Genomic DNA, 17791 nt, shown 5'->3' on the forward strand with positions numbered 1-17791 from the left:
TTAGTTTTGAATTTGGATATGTCCTGAGGATCTTCTGTGGGCGGGTTAACCCCTGAGCTTAGGCTGCTCATTTTTCTTTTCCTTTTTCAGAGTCCTTGGCCCATCCCACCAACCCAGCACATGCGCCTAATTCCGTTTTGCTCCATGCATCAGAGAGTTTTAAGACAGCTATTAAAACACCACATGGAAAAGCTTTGTAGGGAATTCTACTCCACAGAGAAACCACAGAAACCACGACACACCTTAACTATCTCCCCACCCCCAAGAGTTGGCTAAAATTACGGGCTCCATTATGTTAGTACAATCCAACCAGTTTTATTGCTTGGAGCAAAATCTGAGGTCCAGAGTGAACTTCAGAACATAAAAAGTAAGGCAAACCTCAAAAGGAAACAAGCCTCTTTGGGTTTTCAAACAAATATTACATATCAGAGGCATTCTTCGAACAGAGGAGACCGGGCCAAGCCACGCGGAGTCCTGCTAATTGCTCCACGAATGTCAAATTGGAATCAGGGACTTGCCCGAAAGAAAGATCTCTTTTCATCATCAGATATTAAAGGCTACTTTCATCAACCCCTCTCTCAAACACGAGACCCTCCAGTGCCTTCCTCCAGTTCCTTCCAGTGTTGAGTTACTATCTTCAACACTAAAATTAAGACCTATTTTCAAGACTCCATATTATCTCACTAGTTACTCTACCGTGGACCTTTTTTCTACCTTCCTTTCTCTAATTTAAATGTCATTTACCCACTAAGTATTGTGGTGTGGTCCATGAATCTGTGCTGCCAGGTACTAGGCCTACCCAGGAGAAACACAATAATCAATCAACCAGTACTCTTTCTAATGAGCCATCCACCCTCATAGCTGCTGTTTGGTTCATTATGTCTCACGGGCAATTCATTTTCTTGTAATTAACACAAGTATCCTCACTGACCATGTGTTTGCTACCAAACGACTGGTAGAATTTCATTTCTGTGTCTGTGATGACAGAGTGCAGAATATGCACGGATTCTTCAGACAGCCACAAGCATACGGGACTGTCCTGATCACAAGTACTCTCTCCTATTTCCCGCAAAATGCAATAACATGTCCAAGAAATGTCAATATTTTGGTAACCAAATTATATCCCTATACTGTCTCTATTACCTGGACACAGGACAAGCGTCTTTGTCTGACAGCCTCATCTGACTTTTAGGTCTAGAACGATGGTCTCTAAATCATGACGTGGGAATGAATGGGTATCCAAGGATCATTGGGCTCGGTCAGCTCACCCAGAGCCCCGAGTTTGGATCATGGTAGTAGGGAGTCGGGGGGTCCTATCCAAACACTCCCTGTGGTGCCTCAGAAAAACTTTGAGAGTGCACACAGAGCAAGTGGTGTGAAGGGAAGCCCGTATTTCGGTTCAACAAAAAAAGGGGGCACTTTGACTCAACAAGCACTTATTAAATTACTGTGATTAAAGGTCTATTTGGTAACAAATGGTGAAGAATACACAAAAATGACCAAGAGTGTTTGAAAGTAAACCAACTTACTTCAAATTAAAAGAAGGTGAAAAGATTAGCCAAAGAAGTATATGCACAGCCCCTGGACACAGACAATAACGTGGTGAAGGCGGGCAAAGGGGAGAAAAACGTGGGACATCTGTGATAGTGTCGCCGATAAAAAAAAAAGAACTTTTCCCGGGCAGGCTACTTAATATCAGTTGCTCTGATTGGCCCTTCAGGGAGTTAGGGTGGGATGCTCTCCAGAGCAGCTTCTGTGCAGCCATCCTGAGCCTTCCAGAAGCTCGGCACCCAGGATTGTTCCAAGGGGGCAAGAGGCCTGCCTCTGAGAGAGGAAGTCGGGATAAGGCCCCCAGATCCACAAGTGAAGGTAAAATGTACGGATCCATAGCAGCCAACCCCAGCAGGAGGGCAGATCAGAGTGTAGGTGGGTGGCTGGGGCAGGTCCTGTGGTCCTTCTGAGGATGCTTGTACTTTTCCTCAGCTTTCCTCTGAAATGTCTCTGTTTTAGGGGAGGATTTCTCAGGAGGCAGAGAGAAGGCGAGATGGAGGAGAGCCAGGAGGGACGGTGTCACTGTAGCCAGGGCAGGAGTGGTGTATGTCGTCAAAAGGAATTCGGAGGTCACCAGTGACCTCAGCAGGAGCAGGTCCTTTTGTGGGAAGCTGCTTCCGGCTCACGCTGTCCCTGGTGCAGTCCTGCACACCCTCGCGGCTCACGATCCCCTTCACAGTGGGGCCCTCATGTCAGAACCACGTGACAGAATAGCCCAAGTTCGTGGTTATGATAAATTTCAAGCCCTAGATCTGGTTATGGCTATTAATTTTCTCCAATTACACAAGTGCATGGAGTCTATTTATTGGTTACATCAGAGCAGTAATTTAGTACAATTATCCTTCTCCTATTGATTCCTGAATATAGTCCTTACAATAGCTCTTTCAATGGTGCAATGGAAAGAGCCCTGAATTTAGTATCAGAAAACCTAATTATTATGACTACAACCACACGATATTGGGAACACACTCAAGTATTCAGAATCTGGACCTTGGCAAATAATGCTTACATCAGAGAGTCATTCATTCATTCAAACCAGTATTTACTGAGATATTACTATGTTCCAAACATTGAGATGGGCTCAAAGATAGAATATATAGGCATGAGGCATAATTACTACGCTTAAACAGCACCAACTTGCAAAAGAAAAATCCACAAATAAAAGTGAAACCATTATAGGTGAAAGTATTTCAAAGCTACAAAGCACTATACAAAGCATCTGTTTCTATTACTATATTGTTTGCCCTAATTTACTCACTAATAATTAATGTTTACTACGTGGGTACCTATGTTGTATGTATTACCCTAGAAACAGAGAATGCAACGATGAATAAGAGCAATGAAAGGACATGAACGAAATCTGCACACCTCGCCGTGGGTACACTTCAAACACTAAGTCTGAATGAAAACAGACAAGTTGCAGAATTGGCAAGGGTGATCATGGCACCTTTGTGTGAACTTTAGAAATCACACAGTAAAGTGATACTGGGTTGGCCAAAAATTGCATTTGATGTTTCCCGTAAGAGGGCTCTAGTAGCTCTTAGCTGTCTTTAACTTCATTCGAAACAATTTTGTTAGACTGCATTGTGACAGCTGTCATACCAGCATGCATTTTTTAAAAAGCATCAAAATTGGTGAATTTTCGTGTAGCCATTTTAATACTGAAGATGGAAGAAAATGCACAGCATTTTTGGTATACTCTGCATTATTATTTCAAGAAAGGTACAAACGCAAGTGAAGCACCAAAAAAGATGTACAGAGAAAGTCCTGCAACTGATGAACATGGCAGAGTGGTTTGCAAAGTTTCATGCTAGAGATTTCTCACTGGACCATGTTCCGTGGTCGAGTAGACCAGATGAAGTTGACAGTGATCAAATTGAGACATTAACTGAGAACAATAAATGTTATACCATGTGGGAGATAGCCAGCATTCTCAAAATATCCAAATCAATAAAGTTATTGGTGAAAACGAAAAAAAATGTGTCTTATATTGTACGGAAAAAGCCACGTGGATTTGTTGGCCAACCCAGCACACAGAGCTGAGGGGACATGCATGAAACTCACGATAGTGTTTGTTTCTGGGAAGTGAGAGAAATGAATGGAACACAGAATGGGAGTGACAAAAAAACGTTCTTCAATTTTTTACGGTGTTTATATATATTTTAAATGAGCAATAGTTAAATTTTCATGAAAACATTTTCAAGTTTTCACAAATGTGCTTGTTCCATTATCCTCTGTGCTTTTCTGCCATCGAAACGAGTATTGGAAAGAAGTCTGCTCTGAAAAGACCCACAGTCTAGTAGGGGGAAGAGAGGTATGAGTGGTCACAATGTGAGGTGACAGGCATTCGACTAGCCTGAGTCTCTCCCTGTGTCTCAGGAGAAGTCTCACGGGCAGACGCCACTTGAAAAACAGTGGAAGGAGTCCTCTGCCTGCGTCTCCTCCTCGTCTACTTTCTGTCTGCACCAGTGGCTTCACTGCCACCTCAGAAGAGCAAGACTTTCTCGCTTAGGTTTCCTCCCCCTTTCACACTTCCACCTCGATACATTCTTCACCAGTCTTAGTAACTTGCTCCTTTTTCTCGGGCTGAGGAAGAGATTCCGATCCCCCCGCTTTTGGACTAGAAAAAATGACCCACTCTCCTTTGACCTCTTTTACCTCTTTTACCACTTTGTTCTTTCAGTGCTCCCATCCCTCCTGCTCCAGTTTTCAGTTCCTTCCTCCCCTCCCCCTCTGCCTGTTCCACAAACACAGCAGCCATCACTGAATCTCGGTCTCCCCCTAACCACTTCCCACCCTGGATGAAGGTAAAATTAGAAGGCTGTTGGACCCTGGCTGGTGTAGCTCAGTGGATTGAGCGCGGGCCTACAAACCAGACGATTGCGGTTTGATTCCCAGTCAGGGCACATGCCTGGGTTGCAGGTCATTTTCCAGCAGGGTACTCACGAGAGGCAACCACATATTGATGTTTTTCTCCTTCTCTCCTTCCCTTCCCCTCTAATGATAAATAAATAAAATCTTTTAAAAAAATTAGAAGGCTATTGGCATTAGAAATTATGGGATGTGAAAAAAGAACAACTAAATTAGAGAGATAGAAGTAATAGGAACCCTGGTAAATTTGGTGATAGAAGAGAAGTTTCGAGGATGATTTCTAGCTTCACTGAACAGGGCAGTACTGTTTGGACCATGTTGAGGCTGAAGAACATGTAACAACCTTATGATATACAAAAGAGTAATTACTATTCTTATAAATCTTTATATCAGCCTAAATAGTGTCCCACATTCTCTCATAGGCTTTAGTTGATTTTCATACCACTCCAAAAATGTAATCATAATGCCCATGAGTGATTCTAACCCCTAAGAGCTCCTCCTTGTTGAGTGCCTGCTAGTCCTCCCCCCAGCAGTGTTACCGCAGCCCCTCTATACGCCAGGTGCCGGCCACAGACCCGCGAGCCCGGCAAATCCCTGCCCACCTGGAGTTTCCCTCACGTGGAGGAAAACGGGCAATAATGAGATACATGTAAAGTAGAAGGTCAGGCACCGAATCAGGGTGAGTGGATGGAGGGTGATGGTGCAGTTAAAATAGAGCGGTCAGGGAAGGAGAGATTTGAACAGGATCATAGAGGAAGGGAGGGAGCACCCACCTCGGGGAGGGTCATTCTGGAAGGAAGGCGCAGCAAGAACAAAGGCTCTAAGGTGGCAATGCGCCTTCTGGTAGATCTGAAGATCAGCAAGAAGGCCAGGGTGGCTACAAAGGACTGAGTGAAAGGACGAGCCACAGGACATACGAGATGAAGCCGGAGTGCTTGGCAGAGGCCAGCGCACGCGGGGCCTGAAAAGCCCTAAAGGCCCGGAGACCTTGACGAGCATTCAGAGTTTGCTCTAAGTTGTGGGCATTAAAAGAACCACGCTGGCTGCTGCGTGGTGACCGGACTCCAGGCAGTAAGTGTGGGAAAAAGGGACTCAGTTCTGAAGCTCTTGAGCTCCTTGCAGCTTAGGCAAGAGAAGGCGGGGGGCCTGGATTAGGGTGTAGCAGTGGGGGTGGTGCCAACAAGCACAGACTTCAGATGGAACCAAACCAACAGGGTTAACTAAAACTTGATAATGGGGTGCAGAAAAGGAGGAAACACAGCGAAGGCAATGTTGTTGGTCCCAGTGACTTGCTGGGTGATTGGCGACACCATTCAACGAGAAGGTGAAGACTTGGCGAAGAGCAGGTGCGAAGGCAAGAATCCGGGGCTTGGGTTTGGAGGTGTGAAGCCCATGTTAGATNCCCGCCTCAGGGAGGGTCATTCTGGAAGGAAGGCACAGCAAGAACAAAGGCTCTAAGGTGGCAATGCGCCTTCTGGTAGATCTGAAGATCAGCAAGAAGGCCAGGGTGGCCACAAAGGACTGAATGAAAGGACGAGCCACGGGACATACGAGATGAAGCCGGAGTGCTTGGCAGAGGCCAGCGCACGCGGGGCCTGAAAAGCCCTAAAGGCCCGGAGACCGTGACGAGCATTCAGAGTTTGCTCTAAGTTGTGGGCATTAAAAGAACCACGCTGGCTGCTGCGTGGTGACCGGACTCCAGGCAGCAAGTGTGGGAAAAAGGGACTCAGTTCTGAAGCTCTTGAGCTCCTTGCAGCTTAGGCAAGAGAAGGCGGGGGGCCTGGATTAGGGTGTAGCAGTGGGGGTGGTGCCAACAAGCACAGACTTCAGATGGAACCAAACCAACAGGGTTAACTAAAACTTGATAATGGGGTGCAGAAAAGGAGGAAACACAGCGAAGGCAATGTTGTTGGTCCCAGTGACTTGCTGGGTGATTGGCGACACCATTCAAGGAGAAGGTGAAGACTTGGCGAAGAGCAGGTGCGAAGGCAAGAATCCGGGGCTTGGGTTTGGAGGCGTGAAGCCCATGTTAGATGCCTTAAATCCTCTCAACAACCTTTTAAATACAGGTCCAGGAGGTGTGACCACTTTGCCTTTTTTCTGGATGCAAAAACTAAGGCTTTGGGATTTTCTTCAATTTAAGACCCGAGGACCACTGGGGTGGGACTAATTCTGGAGCTCAGGAGAGCAAACAGGCCAGGAGAAACTGGGAGGGTCAAAGACAGTCAGTGCATTTAATTCGTCGGGCCACTGCATGCGTATCACTATTAGGTGTTCTGACCAGGAGGGGGAGAGTTAAAAATACTAAACTTTTGCTTTCCTGTAGGAATTTGTAGAGATAGAGTAGATAACACAGCAATTGTTGGACCAGAGCTCAAACGAGGACAGGGTCAAAGAGAACAGTCGCTGAAGTAGTTTAGGAGGGAGACAAGTCAGGGAGGGTCAGAATGGTGTCACCGGAGCTCCTTTTTTGGAAGATATAGGGGAGGATTTTAATGAGGAGTCAGGTAGAGGCTGGGAGAGCTTCAGGCCAGGAAATGGCGTGGGTACCGTCAGTACTGTGTTTGGGGGTACCACAGAGATTACTCGATTGGAGCAGACTGAGATAAAGATGGACGGGCAGAAGCAGGCCCAATTAGGCAGGGCCGTGGAAACCAACCGAACTTTGTCTTTCGAGCAGCTGGGAGCCAGTGATGGCTTCTGGAGCTGGAGCTGAACATGCACAACACTCATCATTTCTTACCTAACATTTTCCTCGGACGCTGCCAAACTTATACTGGCAACGCTCACATTTTACTTACATTTAATATGTTTCATTTTCAATAAAAATGATCACATATAACATCTAGGTAGATATTTTGACATACTAATTCGGTTTGGTTCCAAACTCATTCAAATAATGCACTTTTGTCCAAGAAGAGAAATTATAATGTGAGGTTATGAAAAGTCCATTTCCCTCTTAACATTCTTCCTAGCAACTCAGTTGTTTTCATTGGCTTTTATTAAAACAACCTTTGTGTGAACTGGCAATTTGTTTTGTAAATATCAATGAAAGCATATTTCAGAAAATACAGTAATAAAAACCAACCCAATTTCAGAAATTCGCTCGCTGCCAGACATCAGTCTTCAGCTCATATTATAAGTATTTCCAGTAAGTCTTAAATACACATTAACATGAGAAATAGCTTACTGTTTAAGATCAAAAAAGTTGAAAAATCCTTCACTGCCTCTCAAAAATTGTTCAAGGGCTCTGTCCAATAAAATGTATTTCCCTTTTTGATAAACTACATTTATAATGGTTCAAGCACCTCAGTTCAATTGAACATTTGCCCTATAAAGACCTACTTAGACTCAGTTTATCATCATCCTAGTGTCTATATATTTTATAACTTTATTTCTTTAAGAGGTTTGGGATATTAACATTTCAGCAATACCCATCTTGAACCCTTATCCAATTTCCAAACCTTCATAAGAATTATAGGCTTTGTTCAAGAACGCCAAGGAAACTTTCTGTCAAATGTGCCCAACTCAGCCATTGTCACTAAGCTGCTTTTAATAACAGAAAAATATTATTCCTCAACTAAAGTATAAGAAGGAGAAACTAAGTCTTTTAAAGAACTCTCACTGGCCTGGCTGGCAGATGAACCGTCTGAGACGTGAAATGGTGTCTGCACGGCTCCCTCAGGTCACGGTCACCATCATCCTAGGTATCTGCTGTGATGAGCTTTGAGTCTTCACAGCAAGCCTTTGAGGGGCTATCACTTACTGTGATAGTAATATCTCCATCTGACGGGGGAGAACAAGACTCAGAGAAGGTAGGAAAGGAGCTCCAGGCCCCCTGATTTTCAGTTCTGAATCTGACCTCAGCAGACGGCTCTGCCAGGTCCCAGCACAGGACTTTCTCTAGCCGTTCAGGGCCGCCTTCCTGTGTCTGTGCTCCAGTCAGGGGACTGCCTGTGGCCATGCAATCGGATGCTTGGACAGGGCCAGACTGAAGAAGGTGAGGCAGCCAGGTGACTGCAGTCTGAGACTACCGATGGCCACTGAGACTGCGTGAGCTGGGAGTAAGCATGGTGGGAGCGGTGTTTCAGAAAGATTAAGTTGGCCGTCGCTTTGACACATAGGAATGGATGATTCTATAGCGAGTAGAGTTATGGCATCCATGTAAAATTTCAGGGATCAAAAAGTGGAGGCCTGGGCTAGAATGCAGGCAAGGCATGGGAACATAGGAGAGACAGAAATGAGAAAACAATCAAGGAAAAGTTCCAGAGGACTTCGGGGCCAACTGAATGATTCACAGGTGACCGCTGACTCATAGACGAGCTTCCGTGACCATGAGAAACGCACTGCCACAGACATCTGGAAGCTGGAAGGCAGAGGTGGTCTGAGACTCCGATGAGCCTGGTTTTGGCAGGCGCGACCAGAACATGCAGCCACACTTCCCGGAAGTGGAAGTCACTTTTTGGGGAGATAGGAACAATTTATTTTCCTAATCAGGACATTCAAACATATTTGAAAACTGGGTGGCTTTGTGAACAAATATCACCCCAATAAATTCAATTAAAAATCAAAGCTTTCTATTTGTCTTGCTTAAGTGATTTCAGAAAGAAGCCAAAAAGTTGAATATAAAAAGAAAATGCTACGGCCTGTCTCGCTCCTAAATACTGTCTCTGAGAGCCAGAGGATGACTGGTACGAGGGTCAGGTCTAATTTCAGGTAAAAATAAACACAGTTCCATGTTTACTTATTGGTTTTAAACAACACTTGGATCTCACATTTTAGTACTAATCAGCCCATCCCAGCGTGGCTCAGTTGGCTGGGCAGTGTCCAGGAGCGGGAGGTCGCTGGTTGGATTCCTGGTCAGGGCACATGCCTAGGTTGTGGGTTGGTCCCTGAATGGGGTACATTTGGATGGGACGCACTGGAGAGGGAAGCGATGGATGTTTCTCTCAAATCGATGTCTCTCTCCCTCTCTTCCTCCTTTCCTCCCTCTCTAAGAAATAAGCAAATCAGTATTTTTTTAAAAAGTACTAATTAAACAGCTTTTCTATAGACATTCCTTAAATAACTTGTTCTACTCTAATACTACCTATTGAATAACACTGTTTTGGGGATTGGTATAAGATCAGATATATGCAATTTTGTTTTATTGCAAGATTTATAAAAATGGTATCACTGCCATATCATAGTGGTTCCGTTAAAGGAGGAAGGAGGAGCTAGTGAGAAAAATCTATGATCTTCTCCAAAATCACTCCATGTCTTTGGGCCAGACCTTGAAATGCTTGCATCCTCAGTCCCATGAAAGGGACCGGCTGGGCCCGATGCCCTGGGAATCTGCACCACCAAGACGTGTAAAGGCCCTGCTGTGTTCAGCATTGATTCATGTCTTTGATGCAAATATTATTATTATTATTTTTGAAAAAGAGGAGACACATGGATACCAAAACTAAAGAAATTAGAAGACCTCGTGAGTCTCAGTAAAGACCTTACATAATAGATTTTCCTTCATATATTATAGCTTGATTTATAATATTTAAAATATGTAGACATTTATGTTAAAGAAGATTTGAAGGCTTAATCCAGAAGTAAAGAGTGTCTATTCCCTTAGGGACCTGAAACCATCATCCCCAATTGAAATTAGTGCATTGGAACAGTGAGACTGGTGACGTTAAAGGTGTGGATTGTCATAAACGCTTTTTCCTGTTTCTGTTTAACGTTTTCTGTGGTGGGTCACAGTAAGGGAAGGGAATAATTGCTAGGCCAGCGGTTGGTCTCACAAGTCATGGCTGCCTTTCTGCTACAAATCATGATAAGACCTTAGACTAAAAACAAAAATGAAAAAAAAACACTCTCAGATAATCTTAAAATATGAAAGCATTTGATATTTAAAAATTAGCCAAATCCCCAACCCACTCAACCTGTGTTATACCTAAATCAACCAAAACAAACTTTGCGGAAGCCTGGAATTCTGAAGAAGACATCTGAGGACAAAAGAAAAAAAAAGGATTTGTATCTGTCTTCCAAATATGCTCCATGGGGCTGTCACGGCTGCCACTTAACGTAGATAACATGGTGAGGTCCCCCTTGCCTGTGATGACACGCAAGTTCTGACCATAACACAAAAGTCCAGTACAAATGTATAGCTCAGTTATTCTGAAGCCATGGGGTGTTATTTAGAGACAGGCCTGGGGCCGTCTGTAAGCTCCTAGAAAGAAAAGCTATGTGCTGTTTGAATCATTCTAGAAAAAAATTTTAAATTGTCACAAACAAAGCTTCTTCTAATCTCCCCTGTCCCAGCATTACCTGTCACACAATAGGCCTGGAAGAAATGGAACAGCAGAGTTGATTACATTGACACCAGCAAGATGCCAGACTAGGAAGCTCTGGGCCTCTGTCCCCCGTGGAAATATTAGAAAAACCACGGACTGACTAAAATAACTTTACAGGACCTTTGAAAGCAGTCAGTGCGCTGAAGCAACCAAGCAAATGCCCAGCCAAGAAAAAGCCACATTTGATATGGCGGAAAAATTTGTGACAATTTTAATGTCTTTCCCCCCACTTTTTCTCTACGCAATGGAGAAAGGAGTCTTTCCAACAGTTAGTGCTGTCCACAGTTAGGGAAAAGTGCATATCCACATGCAAAAAATAAAGCCGAAGCCCCACCTCACATCATATACAATAAATAACTCAAAATGGACCAAAGATCTAAATGTAAGGCATAAAACTATACAACTCTTAGAAGAGGACACAGGAGAAAAGCTTAACGACACTGGGCTTGGCAATGACACCAAATGCACAAGGCAACAAAAGGAAAATTAGATCAATTAAACTTATACAAAATTACACATTCAAGGACTGCCAACGGAATAAAAAGGAAATAACCTATGGAACAGGATAAAATAGTTTCAAATCATATATCTGATAAGCAAGTAACTTCCAGAATATATAAAGAACTCCTATATTCAACAATAAAGAAACAAAAATTCTTTGATTTAAAAAGGGCCAAAAAAGATATACAAATGGCCAAGAGATACATCAAAAGATATTTATCACTAATAATGAAAGAATGCAAATCAAAAGCATAATTAAATACTACTTCACACTCATTAGGATGGCTGTTATATATAAGTATATAAAAAGCCCAGAATATTAAAAATGTTGGTAAGGATATAAAAAAAATGGAACCTGTGTGCATCGCTGGATGCACAAAATATAAAAGGGTATATAGCCACTGTGAAAAATGGCGCGGCAGTTCCTCTAAAAAATTAAACACGGAATTACCATATGATCCAGCAGTTCCCCTTCTGGATATATACTCACGAAACCGAAAGCAGGGACTCACACAGATTTTTGGTACACTCGTGGGAACAGCAGCATGACTTGGGAATCATGCTGGGGAAAAGCCCCGACTAGGAAGCTTCTGTCCCTCGGCTCTCCATGGAAACACTGGGAAAACACAGACACCGAGGGGTGGAAGCAATCCGTATGTCCACCGACGGACGATAAACGAATAAATACATTGTGGTCTATACATAAGATGGAATATTATTCAGCATTAAAAACAAAAAAATTCTAATACACACTACAACACGACAGAACTTCCAGGACATCATGCTGAATGAAATACGCCAGTCACAGGAAGACAAACACGGTATGGCTACATTTATTTGCAGTACCCAGAGCAGTTATATTCTCACGATGCCGGCTGCTGGGGCTGAGGAGAGGGAGGTACCGGGGATTATTTAATGGGAACAGTTACCATCGGGGTGGATGGGTTTTAGAGATGGTAGTGGTGATGGTCACCCCCAATGTGAATGAACTTAATGCCACTGAATAGTCTGCTTGAAAATGTTTTAAATGGTAAATATTATTTTATGTACATTTCGCCACTACAAAAAACTCTTAGACATAAATGTCTCCATCTCTTCCCCCACTGTGGCCAAAAGAGGATACCTTGAAAGTTGCATTAAAAAATTTTGATTTATATGATACCTAAGCCTCTTTAACTGCCTAATGCTGCTGGAGATCAGAAATAGAATGTTCATGTCACATTCAAACCCACCCGAAGATCTATTTTGATCATCTTATTGCCAAAGTGCCAAATATTTTCTTTTCATCTAATTGGAGGTGTGATATTTCACGTATATTAATCAGCTAAAACTTTGGCACGCGGCACATGCCTAGCAAAGTGAGTAAGGACCATTCACTGTCCGAGCTCAGGAGCCCTGCACACCGAGAAGCTCTCTAACCTACATTTCTCGCTCTCTCAATTTAAGTGCCAGATTTGTTTAAGGAACATATTGTCTCCTTACCTGAAATAATCATCCCCTTCACTCTACCTGCTCAAATTCCTCCCATTCTTTAGGACCAGGCTAAAGGCAGTTATTTTACAGCGCTTTTCCTGACTCTCCCAGCCGCCATTAATCTTCCTGACCCCTAGTCTCCAACCATTTAGTGCTTAGTAACAGACTGCCTTGAATTATTGGCTATCATTTCATGTTTTAGAACCAACTAAAATACACTAAAAAATGACAATTATCCCAGTCTGGAAGGACAGCCCAAAATAGTAACACAAGGTAAATTCACCAAAACCAAATTGTGAACTTATTGATTTTCTGTCAAGTTCAGTGCAATTTGATAGGAACGTGAGTTCAAAATGATTATTGATTCAAATTACTTGATCAGTGAATTCTAAAAACTGGCTTATGGAGGTCTGGGAGGTAGCAACTCCCTCTTTTCCACCCCCAACACACACACACACACACACACACACACACACACACACACTCAGTAGCGCACACTTACTGGAGCACAATTTACACGTGAGTAGCAACTGTATGAAAAGAAACTTTTTGGGAACTGAAGAAATAATACTGTTTTGAGCACCCACTATGTGCAAAGCCCTGTGGGTAAGGAATTCACAGCTACAGTCATCTTTAACCCCAGTTCAGAGTGTATTGCTTTGGTGGCTGGGGCATGCCTCTGGGCATTGACCTGCTGGGTTCATCTGGGAATTTTCCTCTTGGGCCAGACACGAAACCAAGATGAGAAAAAAATATGAGCTGAAATGGAGGGCAGTTGTCAGCCCCCTGTGGTACAAACCCACATATCCCGACAAACTGAAGAGTTCACTCTTTGTAGTTAAAACTGCATCTTATTTGAGTTCAAATTCTTTCTATTAATATATAAGATTTATTGAAATTATATTGTTTGAGCAGGAGCAAGAAAGCTGAATATTATTTCAGGTTTTCGAGCCATAAGGAAAAATAGTGCCTTTAGGTTTTCCACTCGACTAGGAAAATTATAGCTTCACATTTGCAACACTGAAGCTAATGCGGTGTCAGCACCTCCATCAAACTCCGCCGTTCAGCAGTTTATAACTCAAGCAGAAATGTTCGCTCCAAGCCCAAACTTGGCCTATACAATCTCAAAGAAAAATGGGGAAAAATTATTCTGGCTAGCGCTGACTTACAACAGCAAAGTAGAGTCCTTTCACAGAGTATTTTGGAAACCATCTTTGAGAATTTGAGACGATAAAGGGGAATTACTGAGTTGACACTCTTCATTCCTGAAGTTAGAGAAATAACTAACAATTACATGATATCATGTCAGCATTGGCAGTTATCTTGACCGCTTGCATGAAAGCCTTCATCAGGTGGAATTACATATCAGACAGAATTACTGTTCGTAGAGAATAAAACAATTACAGTGGAAAACAGGGACACATAGGCAGAAATTTCTCGTAAGAGCCGTCATGAGTCTTTAGGTACCAACTCTCTAGTGCACGCACACACCAAATAAAAAATATTTTTTCCAGTTGGAAAAAAAACCTTGTTGCAATGTCAGGCTGGGATTCCCCAAACCAACCTTCCTCCTTCCAAATACTATCCTGGACGTAGAAACAATTCAGTGTTGAAGTGGATTCCCAGCGTCAGGTGACAGAGCTGGTGGGTTGCCCAGCTCACTGGAGGGGTGGGGGGCTGGTCAGTTCTGGGACGCAGGCACGAGGTAGGTGGGTTATAGATTTCCTGGCGTCCCTGTGGTATCCATGAGTCTAGCTAACCCCTGATCACTCCGATCTTCTACATCAAAACTCTGACCTCGGGGTATCAGGGCGTTGCATAAGAAAGTCATTGTTTCTTATTTGCAGAAGGCTCACTTGCATTAAATGCTGTTATCTTAGGCATGCCACACCTGTTTTCACCCAGCATTTATTAAAACCTTAATAAACCAGGCTACAGGTGACCTGACAGGACCTATGTTCTCCAGGAGATATCAGGAGGAAGTGGACGGTTCATAAAGACAACTCCGGGACAACTGTGGAGTGCCCCCTGCACAACTTCACTGACCGACCCTGAAGTGTCAGCGACGGCTCCTCTCCTGCCCACCACAAGCCGCCGTTTGAAACCGTTTGAAACCGTTTGAAATCGCACCGACTCCCCTGGCGGCCCCCTTCGTTTTTCCTTAAGGCTCAGCACTGTCGGGCACTCGCTGCGCGCACTCGCTGCGGATGGGACTCTGGGTCGTTTTGTGAGCTGAACGACCAGGCCAGGGGGAGAGGTATCAAGGACGGGTTTTCGGATGGGGTCAGCTGCGGCTTCTGGAAGCGGAGGCGAGCCTGGCGGCAAGGCCTGGGGAGTCTGACCGGGATCGGGCAATGCCTGGGGCACAGAGGACTTACAGGGCTCCGAGCTCACCTGATTGAAAGGTGCAGCGATGAGCGATGGTTCCCATGGCTTAGAATTGGTGCTCGTGGTCCCAACTTTCTCTTTCTTGGGTGCCATGAAAAGGACAGAAGAACTTTGGCCTCTAAATTGGGATGAGGCCGGGACTAAGCGTCCCCGCTGCCATAGTAACCGAGGCCACGCCCAGTTCCTGAACGAATTGGGCTCCCCTCCCCCAGGCCAGTTCGGACTCTTCCGGTCAACCGCTTCTGTCGCCATAGCAACCAAATTTCCCTGCCGCAGTTTAACTCCACGCTGGGACCCCCAGGCCTCTGGTTAAATCTCAGGATTTTGCAGCAGGAAAACTGGGCCAGTGGGCGAGAGGTTACGCGTTGGTCAGACTGCGTTTCTTTACTCTCTTGGACCCTTTGCCTTCTCTGGTCCGAGGCATCGTCTAGAAACTCAAAACCCCTGGAATCTTGTCCAGGACCTCTCAACCCCATCCTGGGAAACCTAGAAACGAGAACTGACCCGTCAGGAGGCAGCCCGTTTCCTTATCTGCTCACAATGCTCCCTTTGGTGAAGCCACATTTCCTCCCCAACCGCCAGCCTCTGCTGTTGTCTAGGTTCTGCTTCCCAGGGTCCAATCACTCCCCTAAGAGATCTTTTTGTAACTGCAGAGGAAGTTAGTGTCTTTCTAAATCTTCCACCCTGTCTAATCAGACCCAGTTCTTTGAACCGCCCTGTAGTACTGATAAGCGGAGACTTCCTTTTCCCACCAGGCACCCCCAAATATCAGATACCCTGGACAGCCCCCAAAAGAATGACAGTAATAGTAGCGATTCTAATAAGGACAGCTCTCGTTTCTTGAGCAGCGGTTATATCCCGTTCAACACAGTTATATCGTTTCATTCTTACAACAACCTTATTCCAAGCCCCACAGAGTATAGTATGACTGATGACGCCTGGATTAGAATCCAGTTATTATCCGAGTCCCAAACCCAGGGTGCTGAACCTCTACACCACCACCTATTTCCGTTTCAGGCCTTCTAAAATAACAGAGGTCCCCTTTGGGGCTAGGCTTATGTTTCATTGCAATGAGACAAATTTGAGAAGCCAATTTCTGATGCACGAGGAAGCCAGAGGGAGGGTCCCAGGTAGAGGTTTTCCTGAGGGTCCCCACAGCAAAGACTGCCACCAACTCACTATCATAGAATTTTCTCGCAAATTTTGTTCTTCGCTCAACTTTTCTTCGTAAGACAAAAATTGTCTTTCGGATTGTGGCATGCACACAAAGGTTAATCTCTTGCGGATGGGTATTCAGTGATTACATCATTCTGAATTTTGACCGTCACTATTCTCATAGGTTTAAACTGTTTGGGAAAGAAGTCCTGCATTTTTATTAGAAAGGCAGTAAAAAAATTTGTTGGCCTTCCAGTTATGTTTTATAAAAAAATTTAACTTGATGTTTATGTACCCGTATGTCATAGTATGTTACTAATTTTCTTCTTGAATGCAAATGTATATTTCAAAATAAGTATATTATTTATAGTCAGTTTAGCCAAATCACTAGCAGATGATTAATAAAATAGGTTATAGATAAGGAAGAGAAACAAAGAAGAAAAAACAGAATATGGAGAAAAAGGAAAATTAAGTGTCATTTTAAATGGTAGAGAAAGTGGCACTAGCTACATCTTACGAGTGACAACTATCCAACCCCAATTTTGGTAGCAATAAATGTGACACTGTGGCAAGAGCTGACTAGCTGTTTCATAATAATTATTCAATTTTCTTTCCTCCTACGATCAGAGTCAGACACCTTTCAACCTTCCTTATCCTTACATGTGAACACGTGACTGGGTTCTAGCTGGTGGGACAGAGCAGCTGGCCTATGACAACACCTCCCAGGCACTGGCCATGCCCTTCCCCACCTGCCCGGACACCGGGACACTGAGAGCCTTGAGTCCCTGACTGATTTCCGTAGCACAGAGAGCCCTTTCTGCCAAGCTGTGTTCTGCTTTCTGCACCAAAGGCATCTGCTTGGGGTTTTTAATTGGATGAGAAATAAACTTTTATTTTCTTAAGTTGCTGAAATACTGAGATTTGTTATAGCAGCTAGTTAATCTATAGGACCTAATATTTTTTATCGTTTTCATTTGCGAATCACCTTAATACATCTCAGAAAACAACCGCGTCACTTTCAAGAAGGGCCCAGTGCTGACTCCCACCGTGCCAGGCACGGGGCTCTAATCCCTGTCCTTCGGGAGACAGGCGGCCAGAACGACCCACCCGGTCGTACCCTTCACCTGGCCTGCCACCTGCTGATTCAGTACATTCTTTAAACTCTCTATCAAGGAAGTAAATATGGCATTTGGAGTAGTTTGCATAATAAAGTAATACAATAAACTAATCTGCTTATATTAAAAAATTTGCCCACTTTTCAGAGGATGAACCAAGGTCTATCACCTAGACATCCACATACATAAATCATAATTTAGCAAATGATTTAAAGGAATAGAACATTTTTAAAAGCCAACAGTAGAGATTCAGGATAGAAGAGGACATTTCCAGTATAATCTTTTAGACTTTCCTCTATCCTGCTAGAATAAATTTAAACATAGGTTTTCTAAATTGATTTAGAGAATTTAAAATAAGGATTTTATGACAGAATGCTTTTTGCTCAGTTTTGGCCTTTTTCATTATAT

At 43.8% G+C, this 17791-nt stretch overlaps 1 protein-coding gene across 1 annotated transcript in view; it reads right to left on the bottom strand.

Moving 5' to 3' along the window:
* Positions 1–15291, bottom strand: part of SPAG17 (sperm associated antigen 17) — a 191490-nt gene extending 176199 nt beyond the window's left edge. The window contains exon 1 of the mRNA XM_037038896.1: positions 15120–15291. Within this exon, the coding sequence (XP_036894791.1) occupies positions 15120–15206 (87 nt within the window). The 5' untranslated portion in view covers positions 15207–15291. The remainder of the gene's footprint in view (positions 1–15119) is intronic.
* Positions 15292–17791: the final 2500 nt, after the last annotated feature.

Source organism: Sturnira hondurensis, unplaced genomic scaffold (genome assembly GCF_014824575.4).
Source record: "Sturnira hondurensis isolate 20B ecotype Veracruz unplaced genomic scaffold, ASM1482457v3 Scaffold0024822, whole genome shotgun sequence".
Classification (NCBI taxonomy): Eukaryota; Metazoa; Chordata; class Mammalia; order Chiroptera; family Phyllostomidae; genus Sturnira; species Sturnira hondurensis.